The sequence below is a fragment of the Cucumis sativus genome, chromosome 5 (assembly GCF_000004075.3).
Source record: "Cucumis sativus cultivar 9930 chromosome 5, Cucumber_9930_V3, whole genome shotgun sequence".
NCBI classification, from domain to species: domain Eukaryota; kingdom Viridiplantae; phylum Streptophyta; class Magnoliopsida; order Cucurbitales; family Cucurbitaceae; genus Cucumis; species Cucumis sativus.
This window is the reverse complement of record NC_026659.2, coordinates 19,851,021-19,871,496: the sequence shown is the minus strand read 5'-3', so window position 1 is coordinate 19,871,496 and position 20,476 is coordinate 19,851,021. Positions and strand designations below refer to the sequence as shown.

Here is a 20,476-nt window from a genome sequence, read left to right as displayed (position 1 = left end):
AGATATTGATGCTTAAGTTTACTATCATTCCCTGGCTCATTATCATTTTCTTCCTCCTATCTTTTATTTTGATGTGTGTAGGTCATTTGTGTGGAACTATTGAGAGTGACCCCATGTCCCAAGGCTTACAAAAGGCACGAGAGAAAACACTGTTTTTCCTATCCCCTTGTCCCACATTGGAGAATTTAGAAGTGGAAATGTTAGTATACAGAGAGAATTATTCTAAGAACTTATACAATAATTTTATTTCTTTTGATTTATAATACTTTAATTAAATTTCTAAAAATAAATTTATTTCTTTTTATTTGTAATATGTTAATTAATTATTGTTAAATTAAAATTTTTTAAAACATGAATTCATCTAAAAATTTATCTTATCATTCTCTCTATCGATCTTGTTTTGTGATTATGAGCAAAAACTTTATCTAATCTAATTGCAGACCTCTACTCAATATCTAATGGAGAGAAGTTGTATTAACCTTGGATAGCATCTACAATAAGAGTTGTATTGAAATTGGTTTCAAAGTAGAACAACAGTATCTAGAACACAGCAACTATGCTCCACACTTAAAATTTTTCTTATTTAAAATTTGGATAGTTGATAAAATGTTTATGTTTTGTGCGTTTTGAATAAAAGCTGCCATTGTCCTTTAAAAAAAAAATTAAAGCTGCAATTTCCACGTGGAATCAACGAACTTTTTAATTATAGTTTACTTTTACATAAAAATGTAAGGAAATAATAAAACTTTCATCTTTTAGTTCTTACAACTTTTCTAGTGAATATCGGTCGCATCCTCCCGATACCGAATATTATCTAAAAAGGTTATTTTAAAATGGAAAGAAAAGCAAAAAAATAAATGATAAACAAATTTCTTTTTCTTTTCTTTGGAAAAATGGATAGTATTTATCTAATTCAATCTCGATCATCTCCTTCGGGGCCCTCCCTCACCCTCTCCCTCTATCCATCGAAGTCATCAGTGAAAACAATCTGTATCTCTACTCCAAAGCAACCTCCACTCAACTTCCCCCATTTCTACTCACTTTTCAACCCATTACGCTCTCTCGAAATGCACTTCAAATCCAGCTTCACTGCTCCTGTTTCTTCAATTTAACTGAAAGTGTCACTCCTGAGATCTTCTTTATTTTCTGTTTTTGAGTTTTTAATTGGGCTTAATGGCCACCACACTTCGCTTGTTTTTCCTTGCGATTCTTCTATCCGTGCTTTTTGGCGCTGAGTCCAAGTTTATGGTGTATAATACCTCTCAGACTCTTGTTCCTGAGAAGCTTAATGTCCACTTGGTCGCGCATACGCATGATGATGTTGGATGGTTGAAGACGGTTGATCAGTATTATGTTGGCTCTAATAACTCTATTCAGGTTTGTTTCTTTTCTGTCTCTCCGTTTGAAATGATCGTGAAATGGTTTTTTTCTTCTTTTTTTTTTCGTTTCGAAATTTGACCCCCGTTTTTTTTTTTTTTTTTTGTCAACGCAGGGAGCTTGCGTGCAGAATGTGTTGGATTCTATGGTTTCTGCGTTACTGGCTGACAAGAATCGAAAATTTATATATGTCGAGCAGGTGCGTTGTTTCTTCTTTCTTCTAGTTCTGCAAATTAGTATCAGGATGATATTTTTTTTGGGGTTTTGAGGAAATAATCCATGACATTGGAAAAGTATCAATAGTGCGAAAGAAAGAGGATGTCGTTGAGACATTTTCTTTTAGCTCTTCAGCTGTTGAAAACTAACGCTTTATTTGGTGGCATTTTTTTTTTTTTATTGCCTGTCTTTTTCTTGATTACTGTTGCTACAGGATGAATCTCGATGTTTAATGTTGATAGAAAAGTTATTGATTGTAAGGGTTTTTATTTCTTCCGTATTCTACCAACTTGTAAGTGTGTAAGAGATTATGAATTATTTTTATTTTGTGACAATGTCTGGGGAAATCAAGAACCATTTTTCTCTAGATTTATCAAGTGGATTGCTGAAGTGCGTTATTGCCTACAAATAGTGATTGGGGGTATTAGGTATTAGTGTACTTTTCTAATCAAATCTTATGTCACAAGTAAAATTCATGGTCGTTATTATCAAGACTGGCACGGTGGTAGGTAACTGGACCATTTGTTAAACACATGATAAACTCATGTTTCTTATTCTGGGAATTTTTAAAAAATATAGTTCATGTTCGTACTATAGTCCATCTTCTGCATGCTAATATTTACACTTTTACTTGTCTTTGTACTGCAGGCATTTTTCCAAAGATGGTGGAGAGATCAGAGTGAGACTGTTCAGGATGTAGTCAGGAAACTAGTTAACTCGGGTCAATTAGAATTCATGTATAGCTATTGCTTTTTGTGTCCATATTAATCTCACGAGCTTATTGTTGATGGTTTCTACTACATTTTCAATGTAAATATTTGATATTACCATTCCATTTTGAAGTCTTAAACTTAATTTTCCAATGTAGTAATGGAGGCATGTGTATGCATGATGAGGCAACAACCCACTACATTGATATGATTGATCAAACAACCCTTGGGCATAGGTTTATAAAGGAGGAATTTGATGTTACTCCCACAGTTGGTTGGCAAATTGATCCATTTGGTCATTCTGCCGTGCAGGCTTACCTACTGGGAGCAGAAGTAAGCTACACTTCTTTTGATCTTGAAATTCTTTTTGTGGCAGCAAAGAACATTTACATCACAGTACAAGTAGAGATACTTTTCAAAGGGAAGCTTCAATAAATACTGTATGAATTATTGACAAGTTAATGTTACTTTAGGTTGGATTCGATTCATTTTTCTTCGGTCGGATAGATTACCAAGACAGGGCCAAGCGTAAAATTGAGAAGAGTCTTGAAGTTGTTTGGCAGGGATCTAAAAGCCTTGGTTCATCTGCTCAGGTAAAATTATGATAGCAGTTGGCATGTAAACCAGCAAATGATAATTTGGACAAGTTGCTAACTGTACAGATATAATGAGAATCTACTGTTCACGACATGTTTTCAATCTTATTTTATTTTGTTTTCTTTAAAATCCATTTGAAGGATGTCAGGTTGCTTCATCTTTGTGATTACCATTTTGATCCTTGCAGATTTTTGCTGGTGCTTTCCCTGAGAACTATGAACCTCCATCTGGTTTTTACTTTGAAGTTAATGATGCTTCCCCAATAGTTCAAGTAATCTTTTATTTTTTATCCCCTTGATTTCCATATTTGGTTAATTATTTGTTTATTATAATAGTTGATAATTGTGATACCAAATTTCATTTCTGATATGAAGGATGATATTAACTTGTTTGATTACAATGTTCAAGATCGAGTGAATGATTTTGTTGCTGCTGCAGTAGCGCAGGTAAACAATTAAAGTCAACTTTGTTTATTTGGATTAACCTCTTTATGTAGACTATGCGATATTAACTCTTTATAGTGCGGAAAATTAGACTATGTGGTATTATCAAGAATGTTACAAATCTTACAATTGTTATAGACATTTGCGTTAAAAGTCATTGATTACAGTTGAATGAAGATTTAGCATTGTTTTCTACAATTTTCTTGTATTAACGTAACTTTCCCCTTCAGTACAAGTTGAATGCTAACGTGTCATTAAATTATATTGCAATACTTTCTTTTGATTTATGTTGATTATTAAATCCCAATCATTAAGCACACAGTCTTTCATGTAATATGTCCATTTTACAAAACATGTACATGCAATATTTTATTGACCCACAAGGTCACAACGAAACCAAGCTTCTAATTTTACTTCAAATCCTATTAAACTTTTTCTTAATACAATTAATTTAAATATAAAAGCTCAGCAAAATAATTGTGAAAAATATATTAGCCAAAAAAATTAATAAGTAATATAGTTTAATAAATGCAGCATTATTTTGGGATTGTCATTTCGTTAGTTCCTTATGGAACCATAGGATTTCCGAGATCCAAAGTAGGCACTGTCATTTCTTTTGTTCCTTGTTCAACGTTTGGGAAGGTCCTCTTGAACCTTCCCTCTAGTGAAAAAGGAAGGGTTGAAATTTATTTCTTATCCCAAAAAGAGAGAGAGAGAGAGAGAAAGGAAGACAAGCAAAAAAAATAATTATCTTTCTCTGACTTGAGTACACCTTCAAGATTTTGCTTGTTTGAGGGTGCATGCAAGCTGTAAGCTGAATTCCTTTTTGTTTAAGAGTTCCTATTAATTGATGGTGATCATTCTGGATTCTCAGGCAAAGATAACTCGAACAAATCATATAATGTGGACAATGGGAACTGATTTCAAATATCAATATGCACACACCTGGTTCAGGCAGTTGGACAAGCTCATTCATTACGTGAACAAGGTAGTATGAGTTGTATTGAGACATCTTTTAGTTAGATTTTAAACTATTATAAGTTGCGATTTTATATTATAGGGTGATTCTTACTATTAAATTTAAAGTTCCTTGTGCTTATATGGTTGTCTTGTGATCTTGTGGTATGTCTTCTCTAATTGGTAATTATTGGTAGATTGCTTTTGGAAGTTTCATCTTGTCGCACAGTTCATGGGACAAATGTGACCATGTTTAGACCTCTTACTCTTTACTTCTCCACAAAATGTTCCATGAGGTCTGATTTATGAGATCCAAAATAGGGAGGTGAGAACCTCAGTCAAAGCAGTTGACATTAATGTATTGTTTTCTGATCAAAATATATTTCAACTTGAAAGACCCTCTAAGTTGGAGATCTGAACAATCATTGCTAGTTGGCTCTATAAGTCTTAGGGATAGATGATTATTTTGCAGAATAGCTAAAAGAAAATGCTGGAATATACTTTCAAAATAGTCCTCCTTAAGATCTGCTGAACTTTCTTGAGAATCTTGTGATCAATGAGACCTACATTGGTTTTATCCCCAAGAAAATGGACTTCCAAAGTGGCTGATTTTCTCCCTGTAAGAGTTCAATCACAAGCAATTAGGAAGTCAGTTCTTGGGTGCTCACAGTGACCTAGAATGCATCTATTTCTTCCTGATCAGTTTGCCTTTTTTGTTCATTTCGTTCACATAGTCATAGCAATAAGTTGCGAGTGATATATATATATATATTTCATCCTCCAAATAGATCTTTCTTGAATAAACCAAATCAAATAGATCTTTCTTGAATAAACCAAAATTTCTTTTTAGAAGGGAAGATTGATCGACAACCTCTTTAAAGTCTTTATTAGTCACTCTTCTGGAGAATGTGTTGACATCCTATCTAACTTCGCTAAAGCAATTGGATCATCAAAGAATGGCTGATGTTTCTAAATTTCCATCAATAGTTTCCACACGCTAGATTTCCATGCTCCTCCAAGAACGGGAAACCTATTTGCCTTCAATTGAACGGAATGAATCTGAGGTGTGCTTGAAGGGTATTTAGTTGATTGTTTAAGCTTTCAAGGGAACACTCCATTATTTAAGCTTTTGTTCAATGCAAGAGGAGCTCTGAACAGATTTAATAAGAAATTCTCAGTGCTACTTAGCTTTTTTTTTTTTTTCTGAAAGGATTATAAAATTAATCTCTTCTTTTGAATCAAGACCGTGAACGAGGGAAGGATTTCCTCAATGGCTCGAAGAGCCATCCCTAAAACCTTCACGGGAAATTATCATAGTTAAGGAAGAAAAGAGTTTCTGGTTTTTGGGTAATTGGTTCCGCTATTTGGTTTTTTAGCTTCCTTGTCAATCCTTTTTTGCCCTTCTAATGAAATGGGACTATGAAATGCAGAGGCCAAACTCAAAAGGGGTGGGGGCAATACTGTCAGAAGATTGGTGATATGTCTTCAATGGTGGGTGGCTCAATGAGTGAAATAGTTCCCAAAGACTCTGGTTGTGGTTGGTTTTCAGAGAACAAGGGTATCTACCATGGGATTGAAGGGGCTAATGTTGGAGCAATAAGTATTGTGGGTCCATTTAATAGTTTGCAAGGTTCAATATCCAGGAAGGGTCTCTGCCATCTGACTGGAGATAGGAGGAATAAGTGTTGGGGGTGGAGAGTAGTAAAAGAAGGTAGAATAGCCTATTAGGAGGAGGGAAAGATTGTATATTTTGTAACTAAGATTTTCCCTCTTAGATTAATACCTATTCACAGACCTTATTGTAAGTTCTTTCAGCCATTCTGAGTGATGCCTTATCCATCATCCCTTTTCTGTTCGTCTTCATTGGATGGCATTTTTATTTGTTTCTCATAAAAAGTTCATAAAATGGAATAAAAATAAAGCTTGTTTGTTAGAAATTTGGCAATTGTTAACAGTTTGTTGGCATTATTTTGGGATATGACTTTACTTGGATTTGTTCTGTAGGTTGTAGTTGTGCAACTATGTCCTTGAGTTCAAAAGGGCTTTATAGTTTTTCTCATACTGATTTCATATTTGTACTGTTCCATGGTGAGCGTGTGAGTGCTATAGGTATTATTCTGGAAATATATAACCATTTTGACTATTTTTTTAAGTTTTTCTGTTACTGATTTCATATTGTACAACTACAGGATGGACGTGTGAATGCATTGTACTCTACTCCATCTGTTTACACTTCTGCGAAATATGCTACAAATAGTTTTTGGCCAGTCAAGACTGATGACTTTTTTCCGTAAGTTTGATTGAAGTTAAGGTATAAGGAGTCTATGTTCTCAAATTCAATCTCTTAAAGTTGAAGATTTTTTATATCAGCTATGCAGATCGTGTAAATGCTTACTGGACAGGATATTTCACAAGTAGGCCATCCATCAAGTACTTTGTCAGAATGATGAGTGGTTATTATCTGGTATCTGCGATGTAGCTTTGCCTACATTTACTTCTACAGATCTATGAGTTTAACATAAGTTGTGACCATAATGTTCTGATGGGTCATCAGGCAGCAAGACAACTGGAGTTCTTCATTGGAAGGAGTAGCGCAGGGCCAAATACAGATTATTTGGCTGATGCCTTAGCAATTGCTCAACATCACGATGCCGTTACCGGTACAGAAAAGCAACATGTGGCAAATGATTATGCAAAACGTCTGTGGATAGGCTATAAGGAGGTGCAGTATTGGTTTTGTTCGAGAAATACTTTATACGTTTGAGCTTATTTTTTTATTAACTGATCTACTCAACTGCATTTCTGCAGGCTGAGAAGTTAGCGGCATCTGCACTTGCTTGCTTAGTGGAGTCCACTCCGTATTCTGAATGTGGTAACCCGACCACAAAGTTCCAACAGGTAATGATCAAAAGCACCTTAGAAGCCTTATTTGTTGTTTTGAAAATTATGATGGCTTCTGGCTGTTGGTTCAGAAACTTGGATGATTAAGCATGAAAAATTGGGGAAAACTATCGAGAAAGAAAATCTGGCATCTAGAGAAAGTAAAGTGAGAAAAGAGACCATAGAGGAAGGATAAGAATTCTGCTCTAAGGCATATTTTCAGAGGTCAATATTTGCAGTACATCGAATAAAAAGAAAGTAATAAATTCTGATGGTAGCTAAAATGGTTGTTGTCCAAAATTTCAAGGCTCACCATAAATGTTCCTAAAATGAAATCGATAATTTGTTCTTCATTGATAGTTTTCAACTGATTTCAACTGTTTATGGACCTTCAGTTAGTTATAAGTATGATTGAGGAACTTTCCACTGAAGTATTTGTGTAGAATTAAATTGAGGGTGTTCCTGTTAAACTTAAGTCTATCGTAAAACAAATTAGCAGACAAATCTGTTTCATCATAGCTCTCTAGCTCATCTCTATTTAGCAGATCAAGTTATATCATTAGTCATGATAGAGTGGTTTTGACTTGTTAACTGAGTTTGTTTCTCTCTGGTTTTCTAGTGCCCCCTTCTGAATATAAGCTACTGCCCTGCATCAGAACTTGATCTATCTCAGGGAAAAGATTTGGTACGGGACTTGTTAAAATTCCATATTCTAGTGTTTTTCTTAAATAGAAAAGGCTCTGTTCTGTGATGTTTAATCCACAATCTAATCTATTTTTGTGTTTCTTAACCATGTTTAGGTTGTTGTTATCTACAACTCTCTTGGATGGACTAGGAATGATATCATACGTATACCTGTGAGTGCCACCAAATTTCTCAGACTGCTGTAGTTTTTTACTCTACTTGAACATTTGTTTCAAATGAAAAACCAAACTTTTGTTAAGATGGAAGGAATTAAGGGGAACGCCAAAAAAAAAAGGAAAAAAAAACAGAAAGAGACCAATTGACTTTGACTTAACAGGGGTTCAAGCAAAAAATAAGAATTAAAGGGTTAATTACAAAATGCTTTACACACCGAGGCTGAAGGATAGGTGAAATTTAACAAGGGACTACATCTCACCGGAGGGTTTTTATGCATGTCATCAGCCATTCTTCTTTTTTCCCCGTTTTTTGTTCTTTTTTGTTTGGATGTGTTAATGGACGGTGCAATTGCATTCATAGCAGGGAAGTAATGGCTCGTTTTTGGCTTGTGCATGATATTGGATGTATTTATGGTCCATTCTTGAATAGTGAAGCAATGGACCAATTATGGAATTAGATGGATGATCCACGATGTTTTCTGCAAATGTCACCATCTATCACAGTATCACTACACCAATATGAGTGGGATTTTATCATTGAAACATGTTCTTGAATGTTGATACATCTCTCTTTTTAATGGTTTCTTCTTGTTAAAGGAAATTAGGGTTTATTGGTTTATTCTTATTTAATATTTTCCATATTTACATTTTTCCTTTATTAGTATTTTGGTCTCTATTTATTCACCAATGCAATAGGTTATTATGTACACTTTTGATTTATTCAATATATTATATAAAATCATCATTGTATAGAGCAAGTAATCCAGAAAGGTTCTCTATTTAAGCCCTTGCACTGTCGTTTCCTCCCTAATTAAAATTGATTTCCATTTATTGGGTTTTTCAAATATTTCAAGGCCACAAATGAGGGGAGTGTCAATGATGTATAATTAAATTTACCTTCACTTAAAGCTTAAGCTTTTGATTTGTGATTTAAGATGGTATCAGAGATCTTTAATCATTCATTGACCAAAAAGCTTAAGCTTATGGGTGAAGGTAAATTTAATTATGTATCACTAACATTTCTGTATTCCACTCTGGCAAGAGTTCAATATCATGTAGGGTTCATTATGTTATAACGATTGTGTAAATCTTTTGTACTTCCTTAATATCTTCTTTTATCTTAAAATGTTTTATTATCCACATCTTGATAACCATCGATCTTTCTGACATTTATCCTCTCTTATAGTCCATTGAATGTGAATACTTGCCTTGTGACGATATATGGCCTTTTACTCTACAAGACCTGCACCTTGTTGGCGGTTGTACCACCTAATTTCTTTTCCAATTAAATGTATTGACCAATTTATTGGCTACAGGTCATCAGTGAAGATGTTGCGGTTAAAGATTCTGAAGGGAAAGTAATCGAGTCACAGCTCCTTCCTCTTGGTGATGCAAGCATGCGCTTGAGAAATTATCATGTAAAGGCCTACTTAGGCTACGTACCTACTGCAACTCCAAAATTTTGGCTTGCATTTCCAGTTTCAGTTCCACCATTGGGCTTCAGTACATATATAATCTCAATCTCCAGGAAGGCAGGTCAGCTTATATGGGGGTTATTTCACGTTTGAACAAAATTGAAGGTGGTAGTTGGAACACTGGAACTTATGTCATTCACTGTTACTTCTTTGATGCAGGCGTTAATTCAATAAAATCGTCCATTCATATATTTCCAAGTGCTGAATTATCCACATTTCAAGTTGGTAACGGAGACCTTCAGCTTAAATTTTCTTCGGATCAAGGAAAAATTATTTATGGCAACAGCAAGAGTTCGGTATGTAATCTAGCCAACATTAATTTTCAATATTATTTGATGCTGAAGTTCTTAACTCTTGGATTCTTTATTTTTAGCCGTGAAATGTGTGACCGAATAGCAGGTTTTTCCAGTAGGTGACAAATGTGTAATAAGAGAACAGCTTTTCTTTCTTTGTTTTTCTCTTGAACCAACTTACAACTGTTTAATCCTGCTGCAAGACTGACAAATTACATGGAACTCTTCTAGTCGACTTCTAATAAAATTATTTAGACAATGTACTCCATCTGGATGCTAAATAAAAGATCAAGTATGTCCACTAAATTGCTTAAAACTTCTCTTCATGCTCAGAAAAGTATCAATTTGTCTGACCATTTTTTGCCAAAGAGATTTAGCTTTCTCCTTCAACTGCTGCTCCTGAAGAGCTTGCATCACAAAATGCAGAAAGCATCAATCCATCCTTGTCGTCATTTCTTCATTAGGACAAGCCGAAATGTTTTCTTTGATAACTATAGGAGTTTTTTTTTTTTTTTTTTTTTTAATAATAATCTTGTGCAACACTCCAAATTGTCCTTCATTTTCAGCCTTTTAAAAAAACAAAACTGAAGAAAGAATGGAAGAACCGGTGAGCTTATGTGGCTGACATACCTATTTTTAATAATTGAAGGTTAATGAATTGGTTGATCAATCATACAGCTACTATCCAGGATATGATGGAAGACATGACAAAGCTCCGCAGGTAGATTCTGTTATTTCAAAATGTTTGTTTCAGCTGTTTAATGTTCTAACTTGAAAATTGTTATTTGTTATACAAATTTCGCAATATTGAGTTGATAATATTTTCAGAATGCTGGAGCTTATATATTCCGTCCAAATGGGACATTTCCCATAGCACCCAGTAAGCAGGTATGTTTTCTCACCGAGAACGTGGGCTTTAACATCAGTCACAAGTCTCATGAATTAAAAAACTTTTCTTCAAATTTTCAGATTCCCTTGACAGTTATGCGAGGACCTTTGATTGAAGAAGTACATCAACAGATAAATCCCTGGATATCTCAGGTAATATTCTTTAATGTGGGCTGGAAGAAATAATAGAACTTTCTGAGGGATGGACAGGAAATCTTTAGTATTTGGCCCTTTATGGCTACGTTTTTGTTTTTTCAGGGCGTCAATGACAGATTCTTTTTATAGTTATTTGTAAGGTCTTATTTTGCTTGATCGAATCCCCTTCCTTCAGGATTGCTTCCTTTTGTGGGCTTACTTATTTTTTTATAGCTCTAGTATTCTTTCATTTTTTCCCCCTTTTTATCAAAATAAAAAAACATAACAAAACAAAAAGTCAGGTAATATTCTTCATATTGCTGAGAATTTTGGCTGTCCATATTGATGAGAATAATAAAATTATGTTAGTTTTTCTTTTTCTTATTTCTATTAAATAGGTGGGCTTTGTATTAGTATTACTATTTACCTTCACTTCTAGAAATAAGTACAACGTTGTTCTTTTTTATAAAATTATGCTGGGAAGTAGTTCTTTTGGCAAGATTTGATATGGGATTTGGTTGGTTAACTGTCATGGTTAGTATTTTCTTCTTGTATTCTTCCAAATCCTGGTGCCTTTTAATTTTGTTAAATTAAATAATATACTGAATTTCATGAAAATAAATAGTGAACATATGACCCTGAGTTACAAAAAAAAAAAAAAAAAATCAGCAATTATCTGGAGTAGAAAGAGAATAATTAATAAAATATATCTCTAGACTCAAGAACCAAAAAGATAAATGAGATAAGAAAGTTGTGAAAGGTACAAGAAGATTTGCTGTATTCGCTGAATCATTGTTTTGGTCAAGTGGTTTAAGAATTGCACAACTGAGAAAAGTTCTCTTGGGTCACTCACAATCTCGTTGTTGTAAAATTGAAGCCCTAGACCGTAAGTCATCATATGTTTGGTATACACGGGGAATGAGATGTTCAGTTATTGTTATTTTGACATTTCCAGGTTACCAGACTTCAAAAGGAAAAAGAGCACGTTGAAGTAGAATTTACTGTAAGCTTATCACGCTCTTTTATACTCTTATTTAGATATAAGCACCTCTCTCCAATTTGTTTCCACTATTTATCTTATTCCTTCCGCCCCACCCCCACAAACATCCGTCTTAGTGGAATTTCTGCATTTAGTACCACTCCTGGTGCTGACTATATGTGGCTTTTAGGTTGGGCCCGTACCTATTGATGATGGAGTTGGCAAAGAAATAGTAACTCAAATTACTACTACTATGAAAACCAACAAAATATTTTATACAGATTCCAACGGTAGAGATTTCATCAAAAGGGTATGTCGACCTATTTCTTTTTTACTTTATTAAACTTTAGAATTGACGTTGTCTCAATGTAAGAATTTTCTTTGCGTTGTAATTACTTGGCCATCATTTGGATGTGATGATTTCCTTGATGAGTTGATATGGGCCTCTGATTTATACCATCTGATTATTATTATTATTATTATTATTTTGCAGATTCGTGACTATAGAGATGACTGGAATCTGGAAGTGAACCAGCCTGTTGCAGGAAATTATTATCCAGTAAGTGTATTTATGTCCCTGTAGCCTTTTTGGAGCATTTTCTTCTGTAACAACTCTATCCATTTTATGGCAATCTTTATTGTAACAACTCAGAATGAATAGAAAAACAATGAGTGATTTTTTCTGAAACCTTTCTCAGTCTTTGTTAGAAGATTTCTTCAAACCATTGGCACTTTATCTTCCAAGCAAGATAAGGGTTTGAAAGATGGGCCATCCCTTCTGGGGTGGCCACCATCTCAAGAGGACCCACATAGCAAATATGTGCGTTAGGATACTTCCTAAAATGAACAAGGTCTGAATATATTGAAACATGACTATGAAGAAATATAAGATAAACCAAGTTCAAGGCACTTGGGAACCCCTCTCTTGAGCATACACTAACCCAAGCCTTAACCACTTGACTAATGACTACCTTCACGCACTCATTCTCTCTCTATTTATAACAAGATTCAGTAACTAACTTCCTACTAATTTCCCTTATACCCCTTACTAATACCATACTGATATACTTATTTAGGTACCTTATAATGTGCTAATGAATGTGTAACCAACCTAAACTAACTTAATTGTTAAGTTATTTTATTCTCCACATATATGTCAAAGGCTTGAATCTCTACCCCACATAGTGAAAATGAAAGTGTATATGTAAGTTAAGGCAATTCCTTCAAAAGAATCCACGAATTTCACACTTACTAGATGAACATGATTTCTTATCTTATTCCCGTTGCTTCTTAGTCCCACGTTAACATTGAATTCTATAGTTGTTTAATTACGTGGAAATGTTGTTTCAGATAAATCTTGGGATCTATACACAAGACAATGAGAAAGAATTTTCAGTTTTGGTGGATCGTGCTGTTGGGGGATCCAGCCTAGTTGATGGGCAGTTAGAGTTGATGCTTCACAGGTGCATGGTTATATATATATTCTTTTTTCCGAAAATGTATAGTTCCTTCTGCTCCTTTTTAAACATGCTAAGAGCAGCCTGCCGGAGGTTTGTCTATGTGCTTCGATAATTGACTTGGTTGTTGGTTGATATAATCAAAATTCACAAGATAGCTAATTGGCACTGGTGAATTTTTTCTTTATGCATATGTTGTCCGTCCTAATTTATATTGTTTTTTACTAAATAGGAGGCTGTTACTAGATGATTCCAGAGGTGTTGATGAGGCTTTAAATGAAACAGTTTGTGTTAATAATGACTGCAAAGGACTAATCGTAAGTGCCCTGCACCTAACTCTTCAAAATCTATGGCACTTATAGCTTTTTTTTCTTTTCTTCTTTATCCTCCTATATGCGGAATTGAAGCTGGGGTTGGGGTCTGCAGTTTCTGTACAGATCAACTTTGCTTTGAAATGGTAGTGTTAGTTCATGTTAGATATTAGTGCCGATCAGGCTTGCTAATTTCTTCTGATCATGAAACTGTTTAATTGTTTCTTAGAGAGAAAAAGAGAATCAATTGCACGAAATAAGAAAACTACAGGAAAAACTGCACAAGACATTCTCAGCATGCGCTTAGTTGGTTTGCTTCAAGTGAACTCACATTTTTATCTCTGTTAATCTGACTTTTTTTCTCAATATTTTGATGTAAATTTTTTTTATAAGAAACATGGATTTTTCTTGAGAAATTGCAATTGATGACCATTTTAGGAATAATAATTAAGGATATAGCACCATTTTAAAAAAATTGCAAATATAGCAAAACTATCACTAAGGTACTTGTATCGCTGATAGACTTCGTATGGTCTATCAATGATAGACCAATATTTGCAACATAGTCTATCAGTGATACACTTATATCACTGATAGAATTTGACAAATTTTGCTATATTTACAAATTTTTTAAAATGTTGCTTGTTGCTATATACTTAATTATTTTGAATGTAATTGCTAAATTTGTAACTATCCCATTTTTCTTTGTAACTCTAGTAAGACTACTTGTACTTCATTTTTCTCTCCTACCCCTCTCGATGGCTAATGGATTTTGGATCAAGACCAAAAACCAAAAAACCATTCTTGTTCTCCCATCACCCACAATCTGTCTCATATATTCTTCTCGTATTCATTTTCCCTCTTTTCCCTCTTTTCCCTCTTCCTCTCTGCTTGCTGCCCTGTTCTCACATTTTGCATTGTGGTGTGCAGATTCAAGGAAAATTGTACTACAGAATTGACCCTTTAGGGGAAGGTGCAAAATGGAGACGTTCTTTTGGTCAGGAGATTTATTCTCCACTTCTCCTAGCCTTTGCTGAACAGGACGGAGATAATTGGGCAAATTCTCACAAACTTACTTTCTCCGGAATTGATTCCTCATACAGTTTACCCAAAAATGTTGCTGTGATAACTTTACAGGTGCAATCCTTTTTTTAACCTCTTTAAACTTGATGGTTTTCTTTTTCTTTTTCTTTTTCCATTTGTGACCTTTTCTTTTATCGTTCCTTTAATTTTAAACAGGAACTTCACGATGGAAACATTCTGCTTCGATTGGCTCATCTATATGAGGTGCTAATCTATCCATGCTCAAGAAGTAGTTCCACTTTCTCTTAATGAAATACCATATATAAGTATTCCTTTTTCAGTGCTCTGCATCTAGATTATGATGTTGAAGTTCATTTATTAGCACTGTTGAACGTATCCATGCTACTTTTAAGAGAGCATGGAAACAATATAATCTTCTATCTGAGCTGCAAAGTTTTAGAAAACCTGCTGTATGTTTCAATCGTCATCAAACAATCAATCTTCTTTACCCAAAGTACTAATATGCGGTTCTTTTGGAATTGCAAAGACTGGAGAGGAAAAGGAATATTCAGTGAATACTAGAGTAGAACTAAGGAAGCTATTTCCAGGGAAGGAGGTAAGAACAACAAATACTTCAAAACTAGCTGCTAATCATTCGGCTTCTCTTTTCATAACTTCTAATTCTCCCCTCCATTTCAGATCAAGAAGGTAACAGAAATGAACTTGTCTGCAAATCAAAAAAGAACAGATATGGAGAAGAAAAGGAAGGTGTGGAAGGTAGAGAATAGTTCAAATGAAATTAAAGCTAAGAGAGGAGGCCCTGTCGATCCTAAAAAGTTGGTGGTGGAACTCTCTCCTATGGAAATTCGAACCTTTCTCATTGACTTGGGTGAGAAGTTCAATCGCAAACTGCTTTTTGATGCCTAACAATTAACTCTCAAGTAAGTTCTTTTTATTTTCTATTATCTCATAATTGGGGTTAGCCTTTCAGTTTCTTCCAATTGAATGGAAGAAAAATAAAAAGAAAAAGAACACTTATATGAATAATTTGAGAGGTTAACCTTAATTTTATGGTCGAGTTCGAGTTCATGTTCATGTTCATGTTGATGATTAGAGAGTGTAATGTATTAGATGCTTCAATCCTGTATATAATGCAGATAGAAACTGTTTGATGATTGATATTTGATTCGATCTTCATAAATGCTTAAATTGTGTTTGGGTTGCCCTATATTAACAATCTTTATACTTAGGTTAAATTACCATAGAAAAAACAGAAAAAACATTATGAACTGATTTGATAAAAGAATACACATTTTGATTCTTTTTTAAAATTAATTGCACATTATTTTGAAATTATTAATTTTTCAGTTATAACTGCACAAATACTTTAAAATGTAAATACATTCATAATAAGATTAATAGATTTTTCTAATATATTATAAAGTAACACACTTTTAAAGTTGCATTTTACTTAATCTCGATAAACATTATATGCTTAAATTGAATTTTTGATATGGAGACAGTTAGGGTCTAAGTTTATTAATTAGAATTTAGTCTCTAATATAAATTTTGTATGATAGAGTAATAACCAACATGTGGAAAACACCCCAAGCCCATTATTGTCATTTTAGGTGCGTTTTAACTTTTAATTAACTATTAATATAACATGAGATTTCAAATAAATGTATTTACTTATTTTCTCTCTAATTAGAACTTGATGTTGTAGTTACAAGTCGATTTAAACTTTAATCTTCTAAAATGTAAGAAAAAGTTTAATTTCCAAGTCTTAAGTCTTTTTGAAGATATTTATCTCAAATACGAACTTGCACATTGATCTCAAGATTAATACAAACTTGCACATCTTGAAAGTTGAATCTTCAATTCTTTTAAATTCTTCTTTCAATTCCAAGATTCCCTAAATATACTTATAAAGAATTTTCATGGACTCTGAATAAATTTTGGTCTATTTACGCATTTAATTGGATATAAAAAAAAAACTTGATTGATGGATTTGGGTCTATCTACGAATTTGGATCTGTTTACGCATTTAATTGAATATAAAAAAACCTAACCCCGCATTTAATTGAATATAAAAAAACCTAACCGATGGATTTGGGTCTACTTACGAATTTAGTTGGGTATAAAAAAACTTGATTATCTAAAATCCAACCAAATTATAATCACCACCATCCAACCAAATTATAATCACCACCAATTTTGCTCAACAAGTACATTATTTAAACTTCCTTGCTAAGTTGAGTAGTCATTTCGAATGAATATTTAACTTCCAAACATTAATTACTCCATACATTTGCATCCATATGAAGCAATATCTAGCCGTTCTTTACTAGTTAATGATATATAACTTTCATTTTTTTCCACTTACTTTAATTTTTAGCAAATATAAATTCTCATTTATAAACTTCAAGATTGTTGAATAAACCTTAGTAACTGTATCAATTTACAGTATTTCCAATAACTTTTAAATTTTCACTTACTATTTAAGTCACATGTAGATCAACTAAACTTTCATTACTTCTTTATCTTCACGGTAAGGTCGTTTTTGACACATATGTAATCAAAATTGCGGGCTTCAATGGTGACGAGAATGAGATTTTTTTTATGAGAGAAGAAACAATTATCCACCTAAATGAGCCAAAGAAATGGCGAAGAAACGGTGCATAAAAGAAATGCTAACCTGATAGTTTATTGTCGTAAATGTGGCCAACGAATCTATCACATTTTAGTGTTAATAACAATAAACGTCATAATATTGTTAATATTGTTAGGGTAAAGATAGTAGGTGTCACCCAATCCCACATCCCCTCACGGAAGCATTGGCCTTCAGCCTTTAGCCTTTAGCCTTAGCCATAAGCATAAGCATTGGCCTTCAAAAGATGTGAATTCAAATATTCTTTCAGGAAAAAAAAGGACAGTAAAATTCTAACAAAACGAAATCATTGTTGAAAAAACAAATGAGTTTGAATACAAAAGTCCCCACTAAATGATGAACCCAGTTGCTCAAATTTATTTGTCTAATCTATGTTTTTTCAAAGTGAAGATTTAAACTTCCTAATGATCACATGCGATGAGCTATGAACTCTCTTTCATAGTTTTCTTCAAACTTTTATACACCCAATTGCTACCCAATTTTATATGGTGAGAAAACGAATGAGAACTACGGAAACATCGAACATTAAGATTACGTACCATCGCTGTGCCTTATAAATGATCGGAATAAGATGTTTAATCAAAAATTTTAATATTGTTATGCTAACATTTTTATGATTACAGTCAAAATTCCAAGATTCAAAACTGATAAATCTATTTAAAGATGGTGGGAAAACCTTAGAACAAAAGCGACGGACCTATTTTTTGATGTAATCCTCAGGAACAACCTTGAGGAGCTTCTTTTGCTTAGACTTAGCAATCTTCTTCAGCGTTTTGGGATTTGTAATCTTTTGTAGCTTAGTTCCAGATCTCAATATGTTTTCCTTCTTCTTCTTCTCTCTCTCCTCCCTCTTCTTTCTCTTCTCCACCTTATTTAACCTAATCTGCTCCTTCAATTCCTCCTTCCGTTCCTTAAACGCCGCCTTAATCATCTTCTGCCTCTCCCTCTCCTCGAACGTCGTGCCTTTACGGCTCACCTGCATAGCCGACGTCCTGTGCTTCCGCGCCTGTTTCCACTTCCGTCCGGAGACTTTTCCCCCGATCACGCCGTCGTACGTGGGGTTTCCGTAAGTCGGTTTATCAGGATTTTCCGACGAAGGAATAGCGGATCGCTTGGCAGGTGGTGGTGGAAGTGAGTCGTCAATCTCCATTCCGGTGTCGGCATTTTCAGATTCAGTGATGATGAGGCTTTTCTCAGCTTCTTCACGCTTTCTCTTATAGGTTTTTCCACCAAAGCCCTCATCCAGGCGGCGGAAGTCGATTGTGCACGCCATGGAAGAGATTTGGGGATTAGGGTTTCAGAGCTTGAAGCTGCTGAGAGTGAAAAAGGAAATTTATGAGGGCGCTTTTATCCTATTTATATTATACATAATGGGCCAAAACAATTGGGCTCGCTTCCAAAATTCAATGAGCCTTTTATATCAATACTATTGGACTCAATACCTTTACATTTGAAATAGGGTTATCGTAATCAAACTCATTTTACAAATAATATTTACAAATAATATCGAGCGATATAGCAACATTTAAAAAAATTATAAATATAGCAAAATTATTACTGATAGATCAGTTTATTAGTGATAGACCAATATTTACAACATGCTCTATCAGTGATAGACTTCTATCATTGATAGAATTTGACAAATTTTGCTATATTTACAAAAAAATTTAAATGTTGTTATATATTTAATTATTTTGAATCTAATTGCTAAATTTGCAACTACTTCCTTGAAATATAACTAAAATTAAGACTATATTCGTAAAACGATACTAGATTAGAATTTTGAAAAATTTTGTTATTTTTATAATTTAAAAAAAAAAGTATTCATATATATACATATATATTTATATATGTGTGCGAATAGTAACAATATTTACAACTGTCCCTAAAGTTTAGTCTAAAGTAAAATATTATATCGCTCATAAAAATTATTATCAATATAAGATTCATTTTGATTGACTAGAGAAAAACTATTTGCAAAACACTTATATTTGTTTTAAAATGACTTATTTTCAAAAGGAAAGTATTTAAAATGTATTTCAAATATACTTTGTAGTCCATCACTGATAGACGTTTACTAATGATATAGTTTCACTTATAAAATTTATTATACACTTAAACCTCGGTCATAAAAGTGTTATCTATTCTAATTACCTTACAAATTTGTAAGGCCTTTTAAGTATTTATAGTTAGGCTCAATTGATAACCATCTAATGTTTTTGAAAAATAAAAAATTAAACTTGCTTTCTAACAATTTTATACTCATGATTTTCATATTGCTAATGGGTAAGAAGTTACAATCTGGTTGGACTAAAAAAACAAAGGTTTCAATTCAATCTCAATGATTTGAGTATTTATTTTCATTATTGATATTGTAAATATAACAATTAAACTCAAAGTATATGTTAAATACAACAAAATGCAAAAAAATTGTAAATATGGTAAACTATAGATCAAGTTCTAAAAGTACTCAGTGACAAATCATATAACTATAGACAATGATAAATTATAGCAATGGTAGAAGCCTATTATATGATAATTTTGGTATATGTATGGTATATTAACTTGGGTGATTACACACTTAATTAATATAATATGGGTAAAAATCAATTACCATTTTCCTTATTTAATTGGTGGCAACAAGTTTTCAACAAAGATTTTGGTTGATTGCTTTAAATGTTATCCCAAACACCTTTTCTCCTTTGCATTCATCCATTTTTTGTGTCGTTTTTAAATATCAACAATGGCTTTCGCTATCTTTGTTTTTCCTCCAATCACATTGTTTATTCAAAATCTTCTCCATCTCACAAATTTTGGTGTACCATTCTTTTCTCACTTTGTCTGTATTGCTCCTTTTATGTACTTATAAATTAACATAATCTAAAAGATCATCCAAACCAGAAAAAACTAACTATAAATTAAGAATTAAGAATTAAAAACAATATGGTAAAGTTCTGAAGAGAATCCTGAAAATCATTTTTGTGATGCTATGGAAATTTCGATGACAGTAAAATCAAAGATTTGATTGACTTTTAATCAGTGATTAAAATATGGTTTTAACTGTGTTCCTCAAATGATAGGTTTAAAGTTATAACACATTTCCTGTAGAATTCTTTTGCATTAATTTGCTCCCTTCAAATGCATTATTTGTTTGACAACGATACTGAGGTTTGAATAGTTAAGTTGAGTATTAGTAGTTCTAAA

The 20,476-nt window shown here is 33.3% G+C and overlaps 2 protein-coding genes across 2 annotated transcripts; one reads left to right on the top strand and one right to left on the bottom strand.

Moving 5' to 3' along the window:
* Nucleotides 1-914: 914 nt before the first annotated feature.
* On the top strand, nt 915-15,829 carry LOC101222242 (probable alpha-mannosidase At5g13980). The gene is made up of 28 exons (XM_004143712.3): nt 915-1,377; nt 1,493-1,576; nt 2,242-2,330; nt 2,462-2,636; nt 2,777-2,896; nt 3,088-3,171; nt 3,275-3,346; nt 4,218-4,331; nt 6,490-6,590; nt 6,671-6,764; nt 6,855-7,022; nt 7,109-7,198; nt 7,800-7,865; nt 7,981-8,037; nt 9,357-9,576; nt 9,675-9,811; nt 10,458-10,529; nt 10,637-10,696; nt 10,778-10,849; nt 11,787-11,834; nt 12,001-12,120; nt 12,304-12,369; nt 13,161-13,273; nt 13,500-13,584; nt 14,509-14,715; nt 14,818-14,865; nt 15,149-15,217; nt 15,301-15,829. Exons 1-28 carry the CDS (start codon nt 1,174-1,176, stop codon nt 15,526-15,528), a joined length of 3,063 nt encoding a protein of 1,020 aa, XP_004143760.1. The 5' UTR covers nt 915-1,173; the 3' UTR covers nt 15,529-15,829.
* A 1,964-nt stretch (nt 15,830-17,793) lies between these two features.
* On the bottom strand, nt 17,794-18,613 carry LOC101222479 (protein PXR1). Its single transcript, XM_004143713.3, has one exon. It carries the CDS (start codon nt 18,543-18,545, stop codon nt 17,970-17,972), a length of 576 nt encoding a protein of 191 aa, XP_004143761.1. The 5' UTR covers nt 18,546-18,613; the 3' UTR covers nt 17,794-17,969.
* Nucleotides 18,614-20,476: the final 1,863 nt, after the last annotated feature.

Bases quoted from the DNA above. Each gene is read 5' to 3' on its own strand.
- LOC101222479 (XM_004143713.3), bottom strand. From the start codon at position 18,545: ATGGCGTGCACAATCGACTTCCGCCGCCTGGATGAGGGCTTTGGTGGA.
- LOC101222242 (XM_004143712.3), top strand. From the start codon at position 1,174: ATGGCCACCACACTTCGCTTGTTTTTCCTTGCGATTCTTCTATCCGTG. The intron at 2,897-3,087 runs GTAAAATTATGA...TGATCCTTGCAG, and splicing joins GCCTTGGTTCATCTGCTCAG to ATTTTTGCTGGTGCTTTCCC. The intron at 3,347-4,217 runs GTAAACAATTAA...CTGGATTCTCAG, and splicing joins TTGCTGCTGCAGTAGCGCAG to GCAAAGATAACTCGAACAAA.